The sequence below is a fragment of the Eublepharis macularius genome, chromosome 1, assembly GCF_028583425.1.
Source record: "Eublepharis macularius isolate TG4126 chromosome 1, MPM_Emac_v1.0, whole genome shotgun sequence".
NCBI classification, from domain to species: domain Eukaryota; kingdom Metazoa; phylum Chordata; class Lepidosauria; order Squamata; family Eublepharidae; genus Eublepharis; species Eublepharis macularius.
The window spans coordinates 145,938,744-145,966,516 of NC_072790.1; the positions used below are offsets into that span (position 1 = coordinate 145,938,744).

At 41.9% G+C, this 27,773-nt stretch overlaps 1 protein-coding gene across 1 annotated transcript in view; it reads left to right on the top strand.

Moving 5' to 3' along the window:
• The window catches only part of PGBD5 (piggyBac transposable element derived 5), a 117,130-nt gene that overhangs the window by 48,108 nt on the left and 41,249 nt on the right, over positions 1-27,773 (top strand). Inside the window, exon 2 of the mRNA XM_054996335.1 lies at positions 27,313-27,740. Coding sequence (XP_054852310.1) covers positions 27,313-27,740 — 428 coding nt within the window. The remainder of the gene's footprint in view (positions 1-27,312; positions 27,741-27,773) is intronic.

Below are 27,773 nucleotides of genomic sequence, written 5' to 3' on the forward strand. Positions count from 1 at the left end.
TAATCAAATCTTGCTCTATCTGAGTCCACAATTTCTCATAATTATTCTTGAATAGATCTATATTCTTTGCAGTCAGTTCAATTCCCAAATATTTCACCTTACTTGTTACTTCACAGTCTGTTATTTCCATTAATAACTGTTGTTTTTGTTTGGTCATATTTTTACATAATATCTTTGACTTCTTTTTGTTTACATAAAATCCTGCCAGATCTCCAAATTCCTTTATTTTCTCTATTACCTTTGGCATGTTCTCAATTGGATCTTCCACAATTAACATTATGCCATCCGCAAATGCTCTAACCTTATAGGAAAAGTCTTTTATTTTTATTCCACGGATTGCATTATCTTCTCGAATCTGTATCATCAATATTTCCAAAACCAAAATGAACAACAGTGGAGACAACGGGCAACCTTGTCTTGTACCTTTACCTATAATCAGTTTCTTAGTCACCTCGTCATTCACCACAATTGCTGCACTCTGGTCTCTGTAGATTTCTTTCACTGCTCTTATGAATCTTTCCCCCATTTATAGCTGTTCCATAGTGGCAAACATGAAATCCCAGTTTAAATTATCAAATGCTTTTTCAGCGTCCACAAAGAAGAAACCAACCTCCTTGTCGCAACGCTTATCATAGTATTCAATAGCATTTATAACTGTCCTTAAATTGTCTTTAATTTGTCTGTTTGGTAAAAAACCAGCTTGCTCCTCCTCAATAACTTCGGATAGCCATCCCTTTACTCTTTCCGCCAATATCTTCGCAAAAATTTTATAGTCATTATTGAGTAGCGAAATAGGTCTATAATTTTTAACGTTAGTCAAATCTTGTCCTTCTTTGGGGATCAATGATATGTTAGCTTCACTCCAAGTATCTGGAATCCTTTGATCCCTCAAAACACCATTGATCACTTCTTTTAGGAATGGCACCAGTTCATTAACCATTACCTTGTAAAATTTGGCTGTAAGTCCATCAGGTCCTGGTGCCTTTCCCAGATTTGTTGACTGTATTGCCTTCCTTATCTCTTCCTCCGTTACTTCACTATTCAGTTTATCTCTCCATCCTTCCGAAATTACTGGGAGCTTCATTTCCCCCAAATATGTCGCTATTGAGTCTTTATTCACTTCTTTTTTGTTGTACAATTTAGCGTAAAATTTGTAAAAGGCTCTACTAATAGCCGTCTGTTCCAAATATACTTTATTGTCCTCACATATTTTATTTATTGTCTTCTTCTCCTTTCTCTTCTTCAATTGCCACGCCAGATATTTCCCAGGTTTATTTGCACCTTCAAACGACTTTTGGTTCATTCTCTTAAGATTCCATTCCAATTCTTTATTATTCATTGCCATCAACTGCTCTTGAAGGATTTTAATGTCCTGGTATATTTTCTTTTTCCCTGGTCTTTTCTTTAGTTGTATTTCTTTGGCTTTTATTTTCTCCATAATCTCCTGTCTCTTCTCCTCTCTTTTTTCCTGGCTCTTCCATTTAAGTCCATTAGTATGCCTCTAATTACTGCCTTATAGGTATCCCATACCTTATTGGTTGGTACTTCTCTATTCATATTGTGTTGTATGAAGAACTTAGTTTCCCTTCTCAACATCTCCATATTTTCTCCCTCTTGTAACAAGTCCTCATTTATTCTCCATCCTTTCCTTTTAGTTCTTTTTCCAAACTTCCACATAATTGGGTTATGATCTGAGCCTACCATAGGCATTATTTCCACATCCTTAGTCCAAAGCGCTAAATCTTTTGAGGCCCAGATCATATCAATTCGTGATAACGTAGAGTGTCTCGCGGAGAAAAACGTATATTGTCTGCCTTTGGGATTCTGTCTTCTCCATACATCTTCCAAAGTTTCCTGTTGCGTTAATGCAAAAAAGGTCTTTGGTAATAATCCTCTTTTCTTTTGTACAGTTGCTGATTTTTTATCCTGCTCCAAATTTGTAACTCCATTAAAGTCTCCTGCAAGAATTATCTGGTCATAAGAAAGTTCATCTAATTGCTTCCTCAAATCCTCAAAGAAGCTTTCTTTTGCTCCGTTAGGTGCATAAATTCCAATCACCAACACTCTCTTTAAATTCCATGTACATTCCACTGCTAAAAATCTGGCTTCCCCATCTCTCATCACTAGTTTTGGCTGTAGCTCCTCTTTTATATACAATACCACTCCCCTTTTTTTCTTTTTTGAGGACGCTACAAAGTCATTGCCCAATTTGTTCAATTTAAGATATTTTACATCCTGCTTTCTAATATGAGTCTCTTGCAAACACACAATATCACATTTTTGTTTTAATAGCCAGTGGAAAATACTTTTTCTCTTATTCGGTGAATTAAGTCCATTTACATTCCAAGATAGAACTTTACACTCCATATTCATAACCTTGTTGTTGGTAAGTCCTTTTCATTGTCCCTCAAAAACTTTTCCATTTCTAGTTCAGATCTGATGCGCTTTTTCACTCCTCCAAATTCAAAGGAGATTCCTTCCGGTAATTCCCATCTGTACCTTATTTTCATGTCCTTCAGAATCTGGACTAAAGCTTTGTATTTTTTCCGATCTAGCAACACCGATCTGGGTAGCTCCTTCATAATAATAACCGTCTTGCCATCAACCTCCAATGGATCTTGAAATTGTTTACTCACAATCGTTTCTCTTATATTTCTAGTCGTAAATTGCACAATCACGTCTCTTGGTAATTTCCTCTGGGTCGCAAATCTTGAATTTATTCGATACACCACATCTAGGATAGCCACAATTTCCTCCTCCACCTTTCCCAGGTATTCAGCTAACACCTCAGTAATCTGTTCTTGGGCCGTCTTTCCTTCTACCTCCGGCAAGCCGCGAAACCTCAGCTGCTTCTCCATATGCTTGCTCTCCGCAACTGCCATTCTTCCCCTCATCACCCTCATCTCTGTTCGTTGCGTGTCTGCAAGGTTCTTCACCGCATTTTCCACTACGTTGACTCTTTGCTGTGTTGCCTGCAGGTCATTTTGTATTGTTTCCATTCCCTTCTTCACTTCTGCCAGTTCATTCTTTACTGTCTCTTTAACCTCTTTCACCAGCTCAGGTTTCATATCCTTAAGTTCTCTAATCGCTTCTGAAAGTTTTTTATCCAGGTTCTCTATAGCCGTTTGCCACTCTTTTTTCGACATCGTGGGGCTTGCTTTACCTCGCTCCCACGAGTCCGCTCGCTTCCTTAGCTCCGTGGCGCTTGGCTTAATGTCCTTTTAATTTAAATGTCCCGGTCTTTTTACAAAAAAGTCATTTAAAGTGTCCAAAATGTCGGGCGTCTTTTCTCTATGGTTCCTCTATGGTTTTTGTAATCCAATATGGCTTACTTCCTCTTCCGCTGAAGCCGCAGCTCTTCCCCTTTCAAAGATGGCGATTCCCTTCTTCCTGTCATCCGGCAAGGGCCGCTTCTCTCCAGCAACTCTATCACTGTTACGTACTTCCTGTTTCCCGACTTCCCACAGCAGTTCTCGCGATGGTAAAACTTTCTCACAGCTTGATATCTCCTTGTGACCACAGGTATGTAAAACAATAGTCCAATTTCTTTAATAACTCCGTTTAACTTAGTCCTTTTTCTAATTTAATTCTTGCCGGATCCTCCCCTCCTTATAATCAATCTGTTGCAGTTTAAAAGTCTACTTTAATGCTTCGTTACTTTGAGTAATCTGTCCCATTTCAAGAGATAGTGATCTTTACCTTCTCAAGCACTTTTCGCGGGTTGTAATCGCTGTTTCAATCTCAGATTCCCATCAGCTCTTTTTGCCCCCGTTGAAGCTTGGGCATGTAGGTCTTATGCCAACCGCATTGGCTCCAGGACTGCCGCAGAGATTTTAGCCGACCTGTCTTCGGGTGGGACCTCAAGGGACGGGAGAGAGTCCGTTGCGCAGGACCCCCCCTCGCCCGAGATCAACGCGCCCTGAGGTACTTAAGCGTTCTATGCCTGTTCTCCGCCTGAGAACAGTTGGCCGTGAGCTTGTTTTGCCCCGCCGGCCGTTAAAACGGCAGCCCGGTCAGCTCAGCACTTAGAGCTGCATTAGACCTGCATGGATCCCAAACCAGAAGTCCCCGGAACTGTCGCTAATACTTTTCAATAGCTTAGTAGTATTAAAATACTTTCTATTATTGGACAGAAAATAGACCATGCAAGGGGATACTATTTGGGTTCTTTGGCTTCTGCCCATTAGCCTCAGGTTTCCTCCATCAGACCCACCAGGAGCCCTTTAGTCCTGAACATGCCTAGAAGAAAGTCTCAGTCATACCTGCAAAATATGTGTGTACCAAATATATGTATCAGGTGAGAAGGAATGTGGTAGTGTATATGGTCTTGTCTACAGCCTTCTCAAATGAGTTACTAGTTGTAGTGGATGATGGCAGGATTGTGATATTTTTGCAAGTTGTGTAGAAGATGAAATTGTGGTAGATGTTGCTTGTCATGAAGGATTCAGAAAAGCATGCCAGAAAATCTCTACTTCTTCCAGGACCTCTGCCTTCTGCTACATCTGATTATCCTACCTCTGACCTAGTTGATAAAGTTAGTGAAAAGCCCATGTAATCACCATTACAACCTGTGCTAATTGAAAAGTACCTGTACATTTCAAGCTCGGCATCCCTTCAAGGCTTCACTGCTTTCACATCAAAGGTTTCTAGTCATCATTACCTCAGCCTTGTACTATTCCTATTTTAATGGTCCAGACAATGAATCAGAGCCTCTCAGCAAAGCAGAAAATGGTGACATTTTGCTCTCTCTGTAATGCTGTTAGGATGAAGAAAACTCTATGAAGTTTGGTATGGAGAGAATGTAAAAATAGAGATGTAAAGAGTAAAATTGGTTGTTGTGAATATTGGAATATGTTCAGTAAATCACTGAAATGCTTTTCAGTTCAAATGTGCAGGTATGTGTGTGTTTGTGTTCTCAAAGTGTGTTTACAATATTTAGCATTTATAAAGGGAATGTCAGGAGTTCCAAGCACTTAACATACATTAACAATGCAAGACACTTGTGTATATGAGGGTATGCGAAAGGCAGATGATTCAGGGGCTTTGCTGATGCTTAGAAGGCCTTCATGGGAGTCCTTGTGGGACCCGACCCATGTCTGTGCACTGCTTTGGGTCAGAGATGAAATGATAAAACTAAATCTCCTCCTCTCTACTGGTTTCTGTGATCAGGAGTGCAATCCTACACAGGGTATCTCCATTTTAAGCCCACTGACTTCATTGGCTGTAGACTGAAGTAACTTAGCATTTATTTATTTAGATTTTTATGCCTGCTCTCCAGAGTCTTGCTGGTGTCAGCTTACAATTAAAACAAACAATAAAATAATAAAATATTGATATAAAAAAACTTAAGTATGGGTTGGGTTAAAGTTTAGTTTCAGCTGGCAGAATGGAATTTTTCTACCTCCTGTCCACTGAGCATCCCCAAATGGTCCTCTATCATAAGAATATAAGAAGACCCTTGCTGGATCAGACCAGAGGTCCATCTAGTCCAGAATTCTGTCTTACACAGCAGCCAACCAGTTGCCCTGGAGGGGCAACAAACGGCATATAAACCAAGGTCTTCCCGTAAAGTTGCCTCCTACCACTGGGATTCAGAGGTTTACTGCCTCTGTATATACAGTTCCAATTCCATGGAACTCTAATTTTCCTGAAAAGGGAACAAGCCTTTCAGCTCAAGAGACAGCTATGAACAGTAGCTGAATCCCACAAAGAGATGAATTATCCAAAGCCATCGTGTTAAAGTGTTGGATCCTCAAATCTCCAATCTAGCATGAAGCTGCCTGGATGACTTTGGGCCAGCCATACTAAAACCTAGCCTACCTCAGAGGATTATTGTGAGAATAAAACAGAAGATGAAAAAACTTTGTTTGCTGCCTTGAATTCCTCAGGGGAAGGGCTAGGTAAAATGCAGTGAACGGTCTTTGTCCTTACTAAAAGCCGATGGAAGGTGATGCCAGAAAACTCACATAAGGAAATATTCCTAAAATGGGAAATGCTGTCTTTTGCCAGCTTGTGAAGAACCAAATTACATATTCAATCCATTTTATTCAATTGTAAGCAAGGAAAAAAAACTGCATCAAAGCTATGAACGTTGAAGTAAGATGTTGCTTGTTAGTTTATTTTGGGAGATAATGGTCAGCAATATCAAAAAGACGCAGTCAAGAAAATTATTGCTTAACCTCTTTTCTTAGTATCACACTGAGGAGGAAAAAGGGAAAGCTCAAAAGCATTAAATATATTTCAACACTATAAAAAGAGGCACAGAAAATCCCTGTGGAGCTTTGACTTATTTCTCTTTACCTAGCAAAATTTCCTTGTTCCACTGTTCCTACAAAGGTTACCTGGGACAAGAGAAAAGCTAGCAAACACAGTCTTGAATCCTTACTGACTCTAATTGCATGTTTTCTTTGTTCAAAAAGGCATTATTAAAAACTAACTCTTTGAAGGAAAGAATGTTCCAAAGAAAAGAAAGTCTAAAGCAGCAGCAAAGACACAATGAGTTGTTATAAGCCTTGTAGTTGGGACAGTTGCTTACATGTGAAAAACTAAGGTTCAGGGCCGATACAGACCATGCATTCCCCCCATTACAGAGGCTTCAGTGAGCTTATGAACTTCCTAATGTGCATGTAAAGCTCCACAGGGGCAGATGCTTTCCTGGACAAGGGTGGCCAGAGTTTGAATGTAGGAAAGCTGGGTACCTGTGGCTCGTCGCAATGGTAAACTGCTGTTTTGAGATCCTTGAAAGGAGACAATGACAAATGTGCTAAATAGCACCAGCTAAACTTTAAACATTACCCTTAAGTGCAATCTTATACAGATTGCCTTACAGTTGCAAAAATCCAAAACATTCATCGCATGAATGATAATTGCAAGACCCTCGCTAGTTTTTTAATAAACTGGAAGATAATCTGGAGATTCAGGCATACCAATAAAATCTGAAGTGCTCCAAGCCCATGAGCCTTAATGACCAAAGAATGCCATAGCAGCAGCTCTTCTACTTGTTGTGGTATGCATGGTATGTAACAATAATCAAAGGAAGCTGAATATTATCAGGAATGGAAGTTCCAGCCTCCTTGCCCTACTCATAATAAGGCTGCACAACCATTATTACTTCTGTCTTGGATTGAATTAGCATCTGACAGCAGGCAAGGTCATCAGTCAAGTGTCTGTGGAACTGTGAGCTCCACCTTCCAGAAATAACGAAGATTGCCATTCAGTAACATTTTACTGATCCAAACAGCTTTATTATGCTTCTTTTAAATCGCTTATCTGCAGCTCAGACTTAATGAGAGTCCATAAAAAACTCAAGAAAGCAATTAATGCACATTGAAAATAGCAATAGAAAAATATATTTTGCCACTTTTGTAAAAAGCCAGGGCAGATGAGGCTTTTCGTATCCTTCAGGGAGTTGGTCCAAAATGATTAGGGTTGCTATGGAGAAAGGTCTGATCTTGTCATCTATCTGAACCATTTCTTTACATTACAGCCCTCCGACCCGTGTAAAAAAAGCCCTCCAGAATAATTCAGTTTTGCATAGTTTACAAATAGGGTTGCAAGATGGGGTCCAGACTAATACTGAAACCCAGGGAGAGGTGGAGGAGGGAACTGACTTTTTAAATAACGAGCACAAACACACCACACACGCTTCCCGGATGGTGTGATGATGTTACTGCAGGAAGTGACATCATCACACCACCACTGCTTCTTCTGCACCCCCTCCACCTTCTTCCACACCCACACCCCGCACCACACAACTGCAGGAGGCTGCCCAGGTACACAGGCTACTGACCCCTCTCCTGAGCCATGCAGCACAGCCTCAGGAGGCCACCCCGGTGCCTGGGCTGCTGGCTGCTCTCCTAGGCCACACTGCACAGCCACAGGAGGCTGCCCTAGCTGCTGATCTCCTGGGCTGTGTCGTGCAGCTGGAGGGGAGAGGGGAGAGAGAAAAGGGAGGGGGCAGGTATCCAGTTTGGGGAAACATTTTCCCTAGACCATCCCACCCACCCCCCAAATGCCAGACTGTCCAGGTGGAAACCAGACACATGACAAACCTATTTGCAGAATGCTAAGGCAGTGGGAGTCCTCTTAACCTCATTAGGCAGGCAATTCCATAAGGTGGAGGCCACAACAGAAAATGCACATGAACAGGCCGATGTTGATTTTGCCCAGTTGCAGGGTGACATCTACAGAGGGCCCTGTTCAGATGAGTGAAGGTGCTGTGGCAGAGCACAAGGGGAGTGGCTGTCCTGTAGATATGAGGAACTAAGGCCAGGAAGGGTTTTGTATATGAGACTTCCATTCATTTAACTTGTACAACCAGGCACCAGATGGGTGAAAGCTAGACAGATCAACAAAGCTGCTGAACTCTCCTAGATAAAGGACATCTTGAAACAGCGGCAAGACTCATTTTAACCCACAGGCAGAGGGATGCTTAACGTACAGACAGTGTCAGTGTCCAGTTAAAAGGTGCTCAAGACTGGGAGAGATCTTGGGCAGTCACTGCCAGAGACAGCAACCAGTGCTACAATAGAAGGGCCAATGATTTAAGGCAGGTTCAAATGCTTATAAATATAAATAATGAAAGAATGGAGGGGAATACCTCATGTGGCACAATGTATTGTAAATTGCCTTGGCTACAAGCCCATTTTCCTCTTACTCGTTTTCATGAAGATACAAAGCACTTCTCTGGGGGTTAGGACTATATTAAAAATGGGGACGTGGTACCATGGACAGAATATATCTAACACAAGGACGGAATAATTTGGAAACTCAAATAATGTATTTGTTAGCTTTGGTTTTTTAAAGCCGGTCCTGCTTAAAGGCACTCATGGTGGCAAACAGTCTAGAACTATGAAATATTAAAAGAAGTGGTTATCTATAATCTTTATGCCATGAAAAGCCTCTGTCAATAAGACTCTGCTACACTATGAAGCTCACTGAGTAGGCTCAGGTATCTTTCAGTCTCACCCACCTCAGTTTTTGCTTTACAAAAAATGTTAGAGTACTATTATTAATTTTTTTTGCCTGCTTTCCTTCTAGGAGCTAAAAGCAGTGTACATATTTTTTCATCTTCTATTTTATCTTCACAACAACCCAGTGAAGTAGGTTGAACTGAGAGAAAGGCTACCCAGTGATGGAACAGGGATTTGAGCCTCCTTGCCCCCCTTTCAGGTCTAGTCTAACATTCTAACCACTATACCACAGTGGCTCATAATAGTGATGGGTACAAATGTGTGTGTGTGTGTTATATGCCGTCAAGTTGCTTCCAACCTACGGCAACCCTTTGAATGAAAGACCTCCAAAACGTCCTATCGTTAACAGACTTGCTCAGATCCTGCCAACTGGAGGACATGGCTTCTTTTATTGAGTCAAGCCATCTTGTTTTAGGTCTTCCTTTTTCCCTTCTGCCTTCCACTTTTCCTAGCATTATTGACTTTTCCAGAGAATCCTGTCTTCTCACGATGTGACCAAAGTAGGATATCCTTAGTTTTGATATTTTAGCTTCTAGGGACAATTCAGGCTTGATTTGATCTAGCACCCACTTATTTGTCTTTTTGGCTGTTCGTGGTATCCGCAAAACTCTCCTCCAACATCACATTTCAAATGAATCAGTTTTCTTCCTGTCAGCTTTCTTCACTGTCCAACTTTCACATCCATACATCATAATGGAGAATACCATAGTTTGGATTATCTTGATCTTGGTTCCCACAGAGACATCTTTATCTTTAAGGATCTTGCCTAGCTCCCTCAGAGCAGCTCTTCCAAGTCTCAATCTTCTCCTGATTTCTTCACTGCAGTCTCCCTTTTCGTTGATGATTGAGCCAAGGAATAGAAAATCTTGAACAACTTCAATTTCCTCATTGTCAGCTTTAAAATTGTGTAATTCCTCAGTAGTCATTACTTATGTCTTCTTGATGTTCAGATGTAATCCTGCTTTGGTGCTTTCTCCTTTAATCTTCATCAGTAGTCGTGTCAAGTCTTCACTATTTTCTGCCAGTAATGTGGTGTCATCTGCATATCTCAAATTGTTAATGTTCTTTCCACCAGTTTTCACTCCACCTTCTTCTAGATCTAATCCACCTTTCCTTATGATATAGTCTGCATAGAGGTTGAACAGGTAGGGAGATAATATGCATCCTTGTCTGACACCCTTGCCAATTGGAAACCATTCTGTTTCTCCTTATTCTGTCCTGACCTTGGCCTCTTGTCCAGAGTACAGGTTGTGCATCAAACCAATCAGATGTTGTGGCACCCCCATTTCTTTTAATACTCCATTGCTTTTCATGATCTACAGAGTCAAAAGCTTTGCTGTAATCTATAAAACACAGGTTGATTTTCTTCTGAAATTCCCTGATATGTTCCACTAGACATTGTAAATTTGCCTTGTGATCTCTAGTGCCTCTTCCTTTTCTGAATCCAGCTTGAACATCTGGCATTTCTCGTTCCAGAATTTTGCTGTAGAATTTTGAGTATTACTTTGCTTGCATGGGAAATTAACATGATCGTCCGATAATTGCTGCACTCTTTGACATCCCCCCTTTTTAGGAACTGGAATGTAGACCGAGCATTTCCAGTCCATGGGCCATTGTTTTCCATATTTGTTGACAGAATCTTGTTAAGATTTTGATGGACTCCATTTCTGTAGCTTGAAATAGCGCTATTGGTTTTCCATCTACTCTATGTGCTTTGTTTCTCCAAATTGCTTTGAGTCCAGCTTTTACTTCACTTTCTAAGATTTCTGGTTCTTCATCAAAGGATTCTTCATCAAAAGTATCTGTCATCCTTCCATCTCTTTTGTATAGTTCTTTAGTGTATTGTTTCCATCTTTCCTTTATTTTGTCCTGATCAGATACCGTATTTCCATGTTGATCTTTCAACATCCCAAGCTGTGGCTTGGATTTCCCTTTGATTTCTTGAATCTTTTGGATCTTGGATCTTCTTCCTTTTTTGTTGTTGTCTTCTATTTCTTTGCACCGGTTATTATAATAGATTTCAGCAACTTGAAAAGCTGCATTTAGAATTTAGAATTTTGACCCTATTTCTTCACCTTTTGCTTTTGCTTCTTGTCTATCTTTATCAAAAAGAGTCCTGTAGCACCTTTAAGACTAACCAACTTTATTGTAGCATAAGCTTTCAAGAATCACAGTTCTCTTCGTCAGATGCATCTGATGAAGAGAACTGTGATTCTCGAAAGCTTATGCTACAATAAAGTTGGTTAGTCTTAAAGGTGCTACTGGACTCTTTTTGATTTTGCTACTACAGACTAACACGGCTAACTCCTCTGGATCTATGTCTATCTTTAGCAATTAAGAGTTTCCTCAGTCATCCATTTAGGCTTCTCCTTCCTTTTGGCTACAGGAATAGTCTTTGCACATTCTTCCTTGATAATATCTCTGGTTTCAGCCCATAGTTCTTCTAGCTCATGATCAATTAAACGTAGTGTTGCAAATCTGTTCTTTACATGGTCTTTTTCTTCAGGAATATTATTTAGATTGTATTTTGGCACTATGATTCTTTTAGTGTTTCTCTTCAGCTTTATTCTAATTTTTGATATTAGCAACTCATGTTGTAATGTAAAACAGTAAAAATATCTCAATTCTCAAAAGTATTTATGTATTAAAATAGATCCAGAGGAGTTAGCCATGTTAGTCTGTAGTTTAAAAATGATAGAGTCCAGTAGCACCTTTAAGACTAACCAACTTCATTGTAGCATAAGCTTTTGAGAACCACAGCTCTCTTCATCAGATGCATCTGACGAAGAGAGCTATGGTTCTCGAAAGCTTATGCTACAATAAAGTTGGTTAGTTTTAAAGGTGCTACTGGACTCTTTATGTATTAAAATATCATTCTAATGTCCATCAGTTACTCAGGAGATGGAATGGTTCCTGATATTGTAAAGCTGCAAGATCAAAAAGATAGTATGTATGCACTCTACAAATCAAAAGCAGTAATGACCTGACCAACAATTACTATCATTCAGTTCAACTCAGACTGACATGACACTATTCAATCTTCGACTCAGTATGATATACATGGGATCAGCTCCTTCAATTCAAATACTTCCTAATTATTTTCATTTACTGCTGAAAGGCCATTTGAAAAGGATAAGACCTACATTAAGGAATGGAAAAGATGGCAAAGTTTCAATAAGTAGGACATGTACAAAAAAGAGAACAGAGAAAGGATGTGGAAGGAAGAGAGAATATAATAAAGACGGGCTTAATGAGAATCCAAATAGGAGGTGTGAAGACAGAGACATCAGGAAAGTGGGTGGTTGAAAGAGGAACAAAAAGTGAATAGCATGAATTCACGATTTATTCTTATTATCATAGTTTCAGGCACCTTTTATCATACATAAAATTTCACAAACTGCATATTTTTCCATGCTATATTCTGCTGGAGGTCTCATTTAGCTTTGCTGTCTGTAGGAGAGCTGGCCACTGCTCTCAGTTAAATATTTGGCGTAAGATCGTAGATATTATGTGATATGTTTAGGCATAAAAATACCAATTTTGGATTTTTTCTAGAAATCATGGTAACTTTGACTATATATGTACTGGATTTCAAATTTGCATTTGGTAGGGAAATAGCTGTGTGTGTGTGTGTGTGGGTGCTATTGTGCTGCTTTTGTTCTCCACATCTGGGTCTGCTTGATACTATTAAATATAGTGATAATGCTAGTGACCTGAAATAATGAATAAAGAATTCTGGCTAAATCACATAGGGATGTCTTGCCTGACTAAACAAGGGCTATCAATACGGATCTCAAACCAATAATCTCAGGAATCCCTAACAGGATGACAAATGTTCTATACAAAAGGGGTTGAGTCTTTTTACAACCATAACATCTATAGTGGCACTGAATTAATCAGAAACAAATTAATATACTGTGCATTTTTTTGCATCTTTTGTTTTCTGCCATCTTTACTGTGTGATTCTGCTTCCTTCTCTCAGGAACACTGAGCAATGACTAGAGATGGGCGTGAACAGCAATATGAACTAAAAAAAACCCCACAAACAAGCCCAATCCACAGTTCGCAAACAAGCTGTTCGTGAGGCCCCATTCTAAACAAACAGGTGGTCATTGCAAGCTTCGTTTGTTGCTGTTCGTCAAGCCAGACAGTCTGGCACCTGCAATCAATTCCCTTGGCAATTTAGGCAGGGATTGTCTGAACTCCTGCTGTTGCCCTTGAAACCCCAATCTAAGCCCAATTTAGCTTGATAGGCAGGTCTTCCTTCCAAGTGTGGACTGGAGCTCCAAATTTGTTACAAGAGGAAAAGACCAGGGGGGAGGGAGGCTCCCAGCTCTGGCTTTCAGGGAGAGACAGCTGCTGTTAGAGAGATAGGGTGAGTGCATTGGAGCTTGAATTTTCTGTGTGTGTGGTGGGATAGGGATCTACCCCTTTAGGTTCCAGGGCTGCTGCCAGGCTCTGGGGCCAAGCTATTATTTATTATTGGTACCTTTCCTGCTGCCTGCTCAAGTAGGGTTTCTGGGAATGGTGCAGTAGGACTCTTGATGGCTGGAGGAGAGCCTGCTGGCCCCCATGAACAACCAACAATGAACATGTTTGTGAACAGAATCATGTTAATCAGTGTTCGTTGTTCGTTGATGGCAACAAACAATGAACACCACGTTCAGGGTTTTTTTTTCTGTTCATGCCCATGTCTAGTAATGACAGCATCAGAATGGCGGGAGGATAGTTCAATACTGATTGGAAGGACTGGGGGGTTTCTACCTGTTGTGAGCCTGGTTGAGGTCTTTCCTAACTCCACCATTTACTGTTATGACAAGCTGCTGGCAGCTTTATCAAGTTCCTGACAGTTGTTTCTCAATTGGTGCTGTTCAGTTATGCCATCTGCATACAGTTACTGGGGAAGAGTTTGCAGAGGTGGTGTTCTGTTGTTGAAAAACTCTAATCCTATTTCTAGACATTGCTCTGACATGATCAGATTATTTGAGTGTAATTTGTGTTGCTGCCCTCTTTTGTAAATGTCTGCAAGTTTTCTAGTTATTCATTGTTTATCCAACTTTCTGATGTAAGCAACTGTGCATTAACCATCAATGTATTTACAATGTCTCATACTGTAAATACATCTCAAACATCAATCTAAAGGAGGGCATTTTAAAATCAACAGCACACAATAAAACCCCAAGTATAGTCAATGGAACACTCACAGAGAATCCTACAATGTTCCAACAAGATGAAAGTTCCAACACTGCCCTTAAATCTGTTTTAACTGTTGCCTCTAGTAGCCAGTACAAAGAAGATCCTACAGTATTTCTGGAAAAATGTTCTGTAGATGCAGAACTCCCTAAATGTAGAGCAATCACCAAGATCACATAATCTCTTCTTGAACCTTTACCTCATTGATTACACTGCTAGGAATGTGATCGCAGCAGATAAGGGAAAATAAGTGGTTTAGAGCAGTGGTTCCCAACCTGTAGGTCCCAAATCCAAAGTGAATTGCAAAACCCATATGTTTGCAGTTTTACGGATTTGTGCATTCTGCTTTTTAAGTGATTAACGTACCAAGTAAATCTGGATTTGTGGGTCAACAACATACCAAAAAGATTGGAAATCAGTGGTTTAGTTTATTAGGTTTGTGGCTCTGTAATACAAAACAAGCACTTTCAGAATCAATTCAGGCACCTGTACATGGCTGATTTCCCCTGTCTCAGTTGTTATAAACAAAGCAACTCCTTCTCAGCAGCAATTCACACAATTGTGGTGATTGAAGGGAATGCTGGTGTGCTTGGATCGTGATATCTTAGAATGGGTTACAGTGAGATGATGTGGAATGAGTGTTGGACTTTAACCTGGAAGACCTCCGTTCAAATTGGTCTCTGTCATGGGTCAGGGAGCCATGTGGGGGCTTGTCTAATATAGACATCCCCTCCCAGGAACCCTCTAGCCCCACAAACACAACCCTTCCCCTCTTGCCACCTTCATCCCTGAAGCAAGCAATGGCCTTACTGGCTGCCACTACTCTGGTCTAGGAGTTCAACTAGGGAGGGCTGAGAATACCCCCCCTCCCACTCTCAATTTTCAACAAGCAGGTCAAGATTAATACCTAAAGGAGCTGGCTCAGCCAGCAAGAACACAAGAAAGCTTCCTAAAGTGGCTACCTTAGGATGCAAGACCTGTCCCTTCCTGAGTCCAAACCACCCTCCCTCCCTGGGTGAGGGATCTGCTCCTGCTGGTAGCTGAGTTTTTTTACTTGCAGCTCCTGGGAGAAAAACACCTTTGCTCTTAAGGCAGGAGGGGGGAGTTATATTACTTACCATATAATATAACTATAATGTAACTAGGGGTGGAGATGGGGGGAGAGAAGACTTCTGGCTGAAAGAAAGCAATCCCAGAGCAGTGACTCATCAAGGGACAACACAAGCAGCCTCCCCTGAGGTGTGAATAATTCTGCTGCATCTCTGATGACTGAATGATGCTGAGACATGGCAGAATTAGCTGCTTCCAGAAGAGACTGATCAGAGGCAGTGCCAGAGCAGTGACTCACACAGTGGGACATCCTCCTCTGTGAGTGGATAATTTTTAGATCTAGTTCCCATGGAATATTCATCAATGAATTGATGCCATCACAATGAAATGTTGTAGCTGCTTTCAACTCTGGATAGCATTTTTTTTTATTAGGACAAAAATCCACTATTATTTGTTCAAGCATAGACTAGAACGTTATATTGGAGGGTGGCCTGAAATGTTAAATAAGCCTGTCACTAACTTACGTGGAATTTAAGGGTCTTATGGGATGACAAAAATAGTTACTATTTCATATATTAATTGATTGATGTGGATACCTTGCCTCTTGATCCTTAGGTAAAATTCTTATTTTCCAGGTGAGTGTTTGTTTACAAGTTTACCTGTTGCTGAGTAAACTAACAGTACTGGTTTAATAATGAATAGTTTCCCCATAACTATATTTAATAAAAATCTGACCTAACAGCTGGAAAAGAAGCTTTCATTGTTCTTATATCTCACTTTTCAGTGTTGTTTTTATGACAGCAGAGAGATAAAAGTTGAAATGTTTATGCTGTAGAACAGAAGTAAAGGCAGTGATACTGTGAGAAGGATAAGATATCAAGCATGATTTAAAATTATTATTATTATTTTGCATTCAGATGTTGCTTGTGTCCGGGGTCTGAGTCCCAGCCCCCAGACTTGCCAGGAGGGAGCAGTGGGAGGCAACCGGGAGGCAGTGGCCCTACCACCCCGGCCAGCAACCAGGTCCAGAACCTGCCCACTCCAGGGGGAAGGGGCGAAAGGCCAAAGCCTCAGAGGGCTGGATGGAGCAGGGAGAGACCAGCCAGTTCCACCCTCGAGGGGGCTAAGCAGGACAGAGGAAAAGGGCCAAGGCAGGGGGAATAGGGACCCAGCAGCAGCCCAAACAGAGCCCTTACCAGCCAAGGAGGGGAAGCAGCCACTACAGCCCAGAGCCACGCCCCGGCTAGAGGACAGTAGCCTGGCTCAGGATATGCTAGGAGCCAAGCCCCTCCAGGTGGAGCTGCCACAGGCATTCTGGGGGAGGAGATGGGTAGCCCCGCCCAGCATCAATGAACAGGCAGCCCAGAAGCTGGCCAGGGCAATTCCTCGTGAGCAAGGCCAGGCAAGCTCAGCAGCGCAGAAGCCGGCTGGGGCAGCTCCTCGTGAGCAAGGCCAAGGAGACCTCAGCTGGGGATGGCTCGCATTCAACCCCACCCTGCCAGCAAGGCAAGGAAGCCAAGAAGGGATTAGTGGTAGGAGGGAAACACCTGAGGGAAGGCACAGCTGGGCCAAGTCAGGAGAGGGAACAAGCCTAGAAGGAGGGCGGGGCGGGGAAAGGAAACCCTATATAAGGTGGCTAGTAAGAGCTCTGAGGTGGTGGGTGTGAGTAAGGAGTGAAAGCAGAGCAGTGCAAGAATGGAGATGAGTTCTGGGAGGAGGAGATGATGGAGGACACAGGGGGTAAGCAGGCCAGGTTGAGCAGGCCAGCGAGTGGACTGAGAGGGAGTCAGGGTGATGTATACCGTCCCTCCTTCCACAGAGCAGGGTCCTGCAGCATCCCTGGTGCCCCTCTGTTGTCAGGGCTGGCCCAGCTGGCACCCCACCCAGCGGCGGCAGCGACAAGCCCTGACAGCTTGTTCAAGATGACTGTGTAAATTTGTATTAATGGATGGCCCCTTAGGTGCCATCTGTACATCATTTTACTGCCATCACCGTAAAGGATATGATGCTCCTCAATGTTGGTGGGGCAGAATTTTTATGAGAAAAATGAAGGTGCAGAGTCAGCAAACTTGCTTTTTACAAGCCTGTGGCAGACAGACTGTTGAGTCATAAGGTCCTCAAGAGCAACCTGAAAATGAGTTTTGAATCACCATATAACTTTGTTTATCACAGCATTTGTATATGTTTGTGGACTTTTATTTTATGTGGATTTTATTTTATAGAGTTGTGTACATTGTCTAGGAGACTTGTGTTTAAATCCCAATATTGTTGTGACCTTGGGCCAGTTACTCTCTCTTAGCCTAACATACCTTGAAGAGTTGTTGTGAGGATAAAATGGGGACAAGCACACCACTCTGAGATCCTTGGAAGAAAGATGGGATGGGTTAAAAATGTACTAAGATGCTGAACTGCTTGTGCACTATAGGCTATGTCTGATTCCTGTTGCGGAATGCAGGTTGTTGGCACCCCTACCTCCTCTCTCCAAGACACTGCAAGGGAACCTGCTGGTAATGTAAGCTACTTCCTTCATTTTGTGTCCCTTCTGCACTTGGAACTATCCAACTCTAGCTGCTTAGAAAGAAACATTGGCAAGAGTGGCGTTTACTGCAGCTCTTCCAAACCGCCCGCTGATTAGGGACCAGGAATTCAAGCTAGACTGCAGTTGAATAACAGCTAGTGGGCTGTGTGCTTCTGCATGGGTGCCTTTGATTCTCTGTTGAGAATTACCAAAAAACCCCACATGCAAAGTGCTTACTCCTTGAGAAGCTACCATGTTTCAAATATATTCCAGTGCTTATTTTCCTCTTGACTACCTATAGTGCTATAGTGCTTCATTAATTAGAGGAATGTTTTTTTTCAATTCCTCACTCCCACACTGCCTGATACTGTCCACACAGCAACCCTTGAGAAGCCTTCATTCGCTAGCTTTCACAGCTTTATTCACAGCACACAGTGGTCTCCACTGTTTCATTGCCGCATTAAATTACCCTGTGTAATGCTGAGGATTGTGTAGATTTCCCTTTAATTGGCAGTCGGTGGTGCTGTTGCTGAAGGGCACACTTTATCTAAAGCAGTGCAAAGGCATGTCAACCATGATGGGCCTCTAGTGGCAGAAATAAGAATGATCCTACGCAAGGCCGACCTGGATGTTAAAATGGGCCTACAAGCTAGCACTGCACATCCACTCAGCTAAGCAGTGCCCACAATGAGCATCCACTTTTGATGAATCGAGTGGACCTGGAGGAAGCCTAGTCATCCTAAGTAGGTCCAGTCCTGCTGTTGTCATTCAGAGAAGGCCATTCTGGACCCAATACATTGCAGAGGTAAGGGGGAAAGGATGGGGTTTGCTACAGCCCATATAAAAGGAGAGGCAGCCAACCTGAAAGGGTGTCATGATGACCCTCTCTGACCAGCCCAGTGACTCTGACTCAAAGGGCTCAGAGGAAGAGCCTGAGTAGCCACACCAGGGAACTAGGAGGATCAGCCAGATCAAGGAGGGTCTGACACTCCAGAGGCACCTGTTGATCATGCTGCAGCTGCACCACAGGCTACCCTGCCAGAACTTGCAAGTGAAACCTTGTCACTAGCCTCTGAGGTAACCACTAACCAGGCATAGGGAGCCCAGGTGCCTGCTGGTGGAAGGCAATCTCTTGGCGGTTTGCCTGCTTGCCTGCTGGTCATTGGCAATTGGTGGGAGGTTTTGGGCCACCTGGAGATTGCCTGCCACTGGTAGGCACCCCAGAAACACATGCAGAGTATGCGCTCCCAGCAGATGCAACGATGTCACTTCCGGAAGTGATGTTGTTGCGCCTGCCACGGAAGTGCTCCTGCACTTTGTTTGAGGATGATTTTGGCCCCAAACGTCATCATGCAAGCTCTGGGAGCATGCCTGAAAAACACAGAAGACACAAGGTAAGTGCCAGCTCCCCCTCCCTCTGCCAGTAGGGTATAGGGACCTGGCAACCCTAGCCAGGCAGGATGTGAACTTAGGCCTATTGCCCTTCAGGTGACCTAAAGATGGCAGCCCCCCAATGGGGACAGGGGATCTCCAGCCCCCACCTTTAACCACCTGACCTGCCCACCTGGCTACTGGGGTAGAAAGGAGGGGGGAAGCAGGCTGGGAGCCACCAGAGCATGCAGCAAAACGGTGCTTGTGTGCTCTAGAGGCCCTGATGACACACTTGCAGTTGAAAACCAAAAGCTATCTCAGCATGACCAAAGCTGCCCCAAACACAGCCTGCCTGTCTGATCCCCAAGCTTAATTTTCCAGTAAGGGGGCTGGCAACCCTACTTTAGATCCTACACTTATTACACAGCCAAAAAGGGATGGAGGGGTGATTTAAATCATCACTTTTCAGTCGTTCTACAGATCTGGCAAATTCCATTTCAGCTAAGGATATTCTAAAAATTAATGTTAGAAGTTCTTTTAAGCACACATGAGCCTTTGTGAATTATTAAAATACCTCTCCTAGTCTAAGGTCAGAGGGTGAGGATAATATTGCCAGATTGCCTGTGGCATATATACACTTTTCTGGTGTTTCAAAAGCATACTTTATCAGAGACAACAGTGGGATGAAAGAGATGGATGTGGACACTGAGAACCACAGCATTGCTGTCATGTCACTTTTGACTCTTTCTTAATCTTTCTCCAACTTTAAAGAAGGCAAGGTTTAGGATCATATGTGGAGAAAATGCTGTCAAGTGAATATATAAAACAGGAGTGATTTGGGGTCATGGTGGAGATTTTAAAACAATTGCCCTAAAGGATGACTATGCTGTGCGTCTGAGCACTGAGCAGAAACCAGAAACACTTTGCCTAAATCCCACAGAAAGTAATGAGATTTCAGGATGTTCAGTTTTACTCTTCGATGGAAGTTAAATCATCCAGTTTCTCTTGAATTTAGTAAAATAGGAAGTTGACAAACTTCAGAGGCATATAAATATCCAGAGTCATTACCTGTAAACATGAGAATTATGATTTGGTCTTTGGGAAAAAAATCATAATTTGTATACCAGTAGGAAAAGTTGTCAAATGGCAAACATAAGTTTCTTAATCTGTCTGACTTTTCAAGTGTTTTGTCATGCTTCCCCCACAATTCAAAGCTTTTATCTTTGGAAAAGTAGATTTTAAAAATAACGGATTAGAAAACAATCGGAGGATCTTGCAATCTGGTATTATGTGGACATAACAAGAGGTTGACCATTGGCTTGGCCACTTGGCCCCTCTCTTCCCAGTCCTGTGTCCTGCAGTAGCCATTCCATGTGGATATTATGCGAACAATGTGTAGCATTTCCTTTTGGGAAGATGTATGTGTGTGTGATTATGAATTTGGCATTCTGCTGATGAATCATGTTAGGAGAGACATTGCTTCCATGTTCAAAATACCCCAGAAGGGCTGTGGCTCAGCAGCAGGGCATCTGCTTTAGAAGGTCCCAGGTTCAATCCCTGGAATTTTCAGTTAAAACAATCAGGTAGTAGGTGACCTGAGGCCCCGGATAGTCTCTGTCAGTCAGACAGAGCAATGATCTAACTCTAAAGTAGCTTCATGCTGCTTCCTGAGTCAATGGGAAAGCTTATGGACAAAAGAAATCAAATTTACAGACTGTCAAATGTTAAGAGAGAATGGGTTCAAAATATTTTTAGATAGTATATCACTCTCAAGGATCTTGCAAGAACCGATAAAGTTTATAGTGGAAGGTGTTGGAAAAGCCAGTGTATGGATGTAACGTTCTATCATATACAGTGGACATGTAAGAAGGCGAGAAAATATTGGATAAAAATTCATGAAGAGATGCAACAGATATTAAAGTTTCACTTTGTGCTGAATTCTAAAAATATGTTATTAATTATCTTACCTAGTAATATTACAAAAGCACATAATGACCTTTTAAAATATATGGTGACAGCAGCAAGGGTAGTATTTGCAACAAAATAGAAGGTGGATTCTTGTCCAGATGTGTCTGAGTGGATGAACAAATTGAGTGAATATGCGTCTATGGCTAAATTAACTTCCTATATGCATAACAGACAAATCTTAGAATTTCAGGAAAAAGGAACGTCCTTTTTGACTATGTAGCTGATAATTAAGAAAAAAACTAGGACTAGTTTTATGGAAGCAGACTAATTAGAAAATTAATATTTTAAAATGTTGAATATAAAATATTGAGTATAAAGTAAGTGAGGAGATGGAGAGGAGCAATAGTTTCTAGTTTAAATGTGCTGTTATATATTCTTTTTATGTATTGTTATTGTCTTTTTCTTTTCCAATAGAATTTTAATTTGGAAAAATAAATAAAGTAGATTCATGCATTAATGTGTGTTCTCCTGCCTTCCATCCCTTTCTTTTTTTCTATCATATATATTAATGTAGATGATTTATTTTGAATTGTGAATCACTTTGCATGCAGTGACAGAAATGTAGTAAACAAAACATCTTGCCCTCACGATTGTTCTTCAGCATGGACCAGTTGACAAATACAATAGATCCACACAGGGATTTTTTTCTGGGAAAAGAGGTGGTGGAACTCTGTGGGTTGCCAGCACAGGGGGCAACTCTTGGCGGGAGGTGGTGCCTCTGGTACCACATGTGCGTGCGCAAAGTACACGCATGCTCCGAGGGCCAAAGACATCACTTTGGGTCAGCTGGAACAAGGGGGGAGTTTTTAAAAGTTTAAATCACCCTCGGCGAAAATGGTCACACAGCTGGTGGCCCTGCCCCCTGATCTCCAGACAGAGGGGAGTTTAGATTGCCCTCCGCGCCACTGAGTGGTGCAGAGGGCAATTTAAACTCCCCTCTGTCTGTAGATCAGGGGGCGGGGCCACCAGCCATGTGACCATTTTCAAGAGGTTCCGGAACTCCGTTCCACTGCATTCCAGCTGAAAAAAAGCCCTGGATCCACATGAAGACAATTTGCAACAGTGAGACACTGTAGCATTTTGTTGAATAGGATGATTTTTTATTTTTCTGTGGTCCCTATGATGCCCTGCATATTTTTTGTACCGTAAGGCAGGTTGGCAGATCGAATATGCAGTTTGTTCTCTCTACCCCACCCCCAGCACTGGATCCAGCCAGACTACTGCAGTGAGCACTCGTGCTTATCAGAGCCAGAACACAGTGTACAGAAGGATACGAGGCGCTTGTCATGTCCATTCCTGAATTTACATCTCCAGAGACTCTAATTGCTAGTAGCTTTCTAACGCTAACTTCACAAGTAGCTTTTGGAAAACTTGTATGTGTGATTATGAACTTGGCATCCTTTTGAGCAGCATTAAGGGAAGCATTGCTTGCACGTTCAAAATGCCTTTTAGAAAGATTGGCCCTGGTACAACAATGTATAAAGAAACTGAATATAGTTTAATTGAAAAATACAAGTATGCATCTCTGAGCACACAGGAATGTTTGTGTAGTAATAAATACATAATATGTATGCTATATTTTGAAGCAAACATACATTTGTGTGCGTGAGCATGAGCAAGTTTTAGGACTGTTTAGATACAGGCTATCCCTCCATTTTATAATTTTGTGAATATGCAAACACAGTCCTGTACAATGTACACGATTTTTCTTTGTATGCGAACTGAATAATTCTCACGTAACATTCAACACATGAACAGCTGAACATGTGACTGAAATTGCACATTTATCCAGGGACTGCTCCCTAGTTTCATTTGTAAAATGAATGTATGTTGGCTCTTTCTTACAAACTGGTGTATGCATGTCCATGCAGGTTGTATGAATGTTCACTGTAACATGCAAACAGGGCTAGTGTGTTGGTGTTTAGGAGTGCAGCTTGACAATCATTTGGAAACTACCATGCGGCTATTTCAAAATAACACCTTAATTAGCCACAACATTTTAACAACATCATAGATATAATGCATGTACAGAGGGAATTTTAACATGGTTCATAAGCTGAAGTAGCAAACTGCCTTTCTGCAGGAACAATAATGTTTCTGACTTGTATCTTGTGAATTCCAAGTCAAATACATTTAATTGGTCAGCAGGATTTTTTGAGTGCCCAAGTAGTCCAATGGTCTGCATTGGGAAAATAATCCAGATGTCTCTGGTTTGCAGTTTTATCATATGTTGCTATACATTCGATCATAGTTCTGGGTTTGCATTGTTTTGTGGGGAGTTAGTGGGTGTAATGTTTCAGTATCCTGAAAGCTGTTGTTTATGGCTGTATGTTTGAATTTTTTGGTGTGTTGGTTTGAGCCTTCTGCAGAGTGTAGATTTTTTTTGTCTGCACTTTTCATTTTTAAAGGTATGTACATCTTTTATGTCCAATATTCATTCAAGCTACATCTGTATATTTCCATATTAAGTTTTTGCCTGAATTCTAAAGGTGTGGTTGTGTTGCAGCAAAACCAACACATTCTTCTGGCTTTCAAGATCAACAGATGTGCCAGCAGGAGTGATTTGGATTCTGGGATCTTGGCCTAGAAGATGGCCTGCTTGCATATGATGGACTCCACCTGTCAAGGACAGAAAAGAAAGTGTTTGGAAGGGACCTGGGGAGATTCCTTGGGAGGGCTTTAAACTGGGGAGTGGAAACAATTTCAGAGAAGAGGAACATCAAATAGCAGAGTCCTACCTGGGAAGGGCAGGTCAAAGCGGGGAAATGTTGCAAGGCTTCTGGTGCCTATATACCAATGCCCAAAGCTTGGCAATAAGAAGGAAGAACATGATCTACTAATGCAGACGGAAAGATTTAGGGCCTAACTACAAGTGACGAATGACACAGGTTGGACACTTGTCAGCTTCCTTCAAGTTTTGATGGGAAATGTAGGCAGCTTGATGGAATGTTGGACAAGTAACAGTTGAAAAGTCCATTGGACAGCAGTCGGAGAGCCAAGCTGCAAGACAAGGATGCCTACATTTCCCATCAAAATGTGAGGGAAGCTGACAAGTGTTCAACCTATGTTATTCGTCACTTGTAGCTTGGCCCTTAGTAGGCATTACAAAGACTTGATGGGAAGATTCCTGTGCTTGGAATACAGTAGTGGGTGGGTATGATTTATTCAAGAACAGGAAGTGTTGTAAAGAGGTGGAGTGGTGCTATATGTGAGGGAAGGGCTTGATTGTCAGGAAATACTGGAGGAGAAAAGTGACAACCCACTAGAAAGTGTCTGGGTCAAGATAAGAGAGGGAAGGACAAGCAGTATTTTGTGTGGGGTTTGTTATATACCGCCTGATGCTTCTGTTAACAAAGGCATAACATCCAAATCACAGGATGTCATTGTTCCACTACATACTGCATTGCTCAGGCCCCACCTAGAGCATTGTGTGCAGTTCTGGAGACCTCACTTCAAAAAGGATGTGGACAAGATGGCTGACTTTTGGGGGAGATGCAGATGTGATTCAAGCCTCACTCTGTGCTAGAGTGACTATATGAGATAGGGTTGAATGGGATGTTATCTTATTCAGGGGTGGGAGTTACTTTTAATATTTGGTTGGATGTCTCAGCATTCCCAAAACAATGGGAAACTTTGAACATTTGGATGGGTGTTACATGCCCTTTCCCATATTGTAAGTTTGTACAGGGTAGATGGCCATCTGACAGCAGTGCTTATTCTGTGAACCTAGGCAGATCATGAGAGGGAGGGCAGGAAGGGCTACATCAGTTCTTGTGGCTCCTCCTTAAGTTCCCAGTAGAGATGGGCATGAACCAAAATATGAACCAAAGTTCATGATGCACCAGGCCGGTTCGTGGTTCATCAGAGCCCATTTCTGATGAACTGCCACAAACTTTAGGCTGGTTCGTTTGGTTCCTTTTTTGGTTCGTCACTGCAGACAGCCTGGCGCTGAACAATCAGTTTCTTAGGCAACAGGGGATGGACTTCCTGCAGACCTGCTGACCTGGAAGTGGCCTTCTGCTGACCCGGAAGTGACGATTTGCTGACCTGGATGTGATGTTTTCATGACCAAACAAACTGGTCCGCGAACTGGGTCAGGTTTGTGAAAGTTCATGGTTTGTGAAATGTGACGAGCCATGAACTGCACAGTTCGTTTTTTTACAGTTCATGCCCATCTCTAATTCCCAGGGTAAGGCCAATCACCACCTTGAGGGTCAGGTGACCCCAAGGCCAGTTTGGCTAGGGATCGTGATGGTGTTTTGCCATCTTGTATTTGTGAATTTCCTGCATTGTGCAGGGGATTGAACTAGATGATCCTAGAGATCCCTCCCAGACCTATGTTTCTAAATGGGAGAAAGTATAGAGCGAAGGTGGAGAGGAAGAAGTGTCCATTAAATTCTGTGCAGAGACTCTTCCATGGACCCGCTTGTGCTGGTGATGGAATAATAACAATAACAACAGCAACAACATTAGATTTATATACCGCCCTTCAGGACAACGTAATGCCTACTCAGAGTGGTTTACAAAGTATGTCATTATTATCCCCACAACATACACCCTGTGAGGTGGGTGGGGCTGAGAGAGCTCCAGAGAGCTGTGACTAGCCCAGGGTCACTGAGCTGGCTTCAAGTGGAGGAGTGGGGAATCAAACCTGGTTCTCCACATCAGAGTCCAGCACTCGTAACCACTACACCAAACTGAGTTTGGTGTTTAGGTTTTATTGCATAAGGACACTTTTTAGACATTAATGAAAGCAGATAGAAATCGGTGCACTTGGAAACGCATCTGTTGAGTAAATGAGTACCACTTTAACATAGTGGCTTCTCAAAAAAAAAAGCTGCAGTTTTGAGTGCCAGCTATTATGCAAAAAATGGCAGATTCTACACTTCCCACTGCCTACCTGTCCATTCTGAGTAGTCTACCATGTACATTTTTTTAAATATTTGCTCTTTTGTGTTTGTGGTGCACTGCATCTTATGAATACTACTGTCTTGACTTCAGAATCCTCGTTCAGATGATTTCTTACATATTCCCTTCTAGTCCCCAGAGCCACCTAGGTTTAACCAATGTGGGCTGCAGTACAAAATTGTAAGTGCTGAGGAGGAATTCATAGAGATCGACATGGATGTCATGATACACTGAAAAGCAAGAAAAGCTAGGAGCACTCACATATTTTGCATTGTTCATACTAGTCAGCCTGAACAAAGAATCCTGTTCAGTTAAGAGTTGTGTGAATCAGCCTTAGTTTGGTTAAAGCAAGATGAGACTGTAAAGAATGTTACTATGATCCTATAGGAATGCAGATATCACATACATTTTGACTTTCTGTGAATTTCAATTTTCACTTTAAAAAAAAACACAGGTTTTTAGTCTTAATCAAGGGACAGATATGCTTGACAGTGAGTGTGTGCTACATGTGGAATACTGAGATGCCATAAGGATAGCAGAATAGAGTTCCCTTTATAGTTTCTTGCTTCTTCCCTCTGTAACTGGTAAACGAGAATGAACAATGTGAAATAATAAAAAAGCACAGTATTAATGTAACAAATTGTGCACTCTGACATAGTTTATACAGGTCATGAAATTCAGAACTACTAATTTATTGTTTTAATTTACTTACTTGATTTATATCCTAGCCTGGATAGCCCAGGCAAGCCTGATCCTCCAGTGAAGACCAGGGTTGCAGAGCCAGGCAATAGCAAACCACCTCTGTTAGTCTAATGCTATGAAAACCCTGCCAGGGTTTGCCATGTCAGCTCTGACTTAATGGCACTCTCCACTCACCACTTCATTTATACCCCACCATTATCCCCTTCTCCATTTTATCCTCACAACAAAGTCACCCAGTAAGCTTCCATGGCAGAGTGGAGATTCAAACTTAGGTCTCCCAGATCCTAGTCTGATATTCTAACCACTATACACACTGCCTATCGCAGACTTAAACACTGAAACTGGATTGCCTGGACACAGAATTTTAATTTTTTTAATAACACAGAATTATAATCACTGGGTATCAACTATGACACATACTATAGGAAACATTTTTGAATTTGAGTGGGATGACCTAATTATAATTACTCCATTAATTCTAAGCTACTTAACTTCTATCAGTAACATATTTAGGATGGCCAGGGTAAAAATCCAGCAATAATAACAACAGCAAAAATTACAATAATAATACTAATAATTGTATAAGTAATTACAAAAATAGACTTCATATTTTTCCTTTTTGCCTTCTAGGCCCAACTCACAAAATGCCACCAGCTGCCAGTGCCATGGACTTCTTCCAACTGTTTGTCCCTGACAATGTGCTAAAGAACATGGTGGTACAAACCAATATGTATGCCAAGAAGTATCAGGAACGGTTTGGGAGCGATGACACCTGGACAGATGTCACCCTGACAGAAATGAAGGCTTTCCTGGCATACATGATATCCACAAGCACTCACCACTGTGAGTCTGTCCTCAGCATTTGGAGTAGTGGTTTCTATAGCAACAAGAGCATAGCACTGATTATGACTCAGCCAAGATTTGAGAAGATTCTCAAGTACTTCCATATTGTGGCCTTCCGTTCCAGTCAGACTACACACGGCCTCTACAAAATCCAGCCCTTTCTGGACTCTCTGCAGCATAGTTTTGACTCTGCTTTTAAGCCTTCCCAAACACAGGTGAGAGTTAACTACTTGGATGTTGAAAATGTT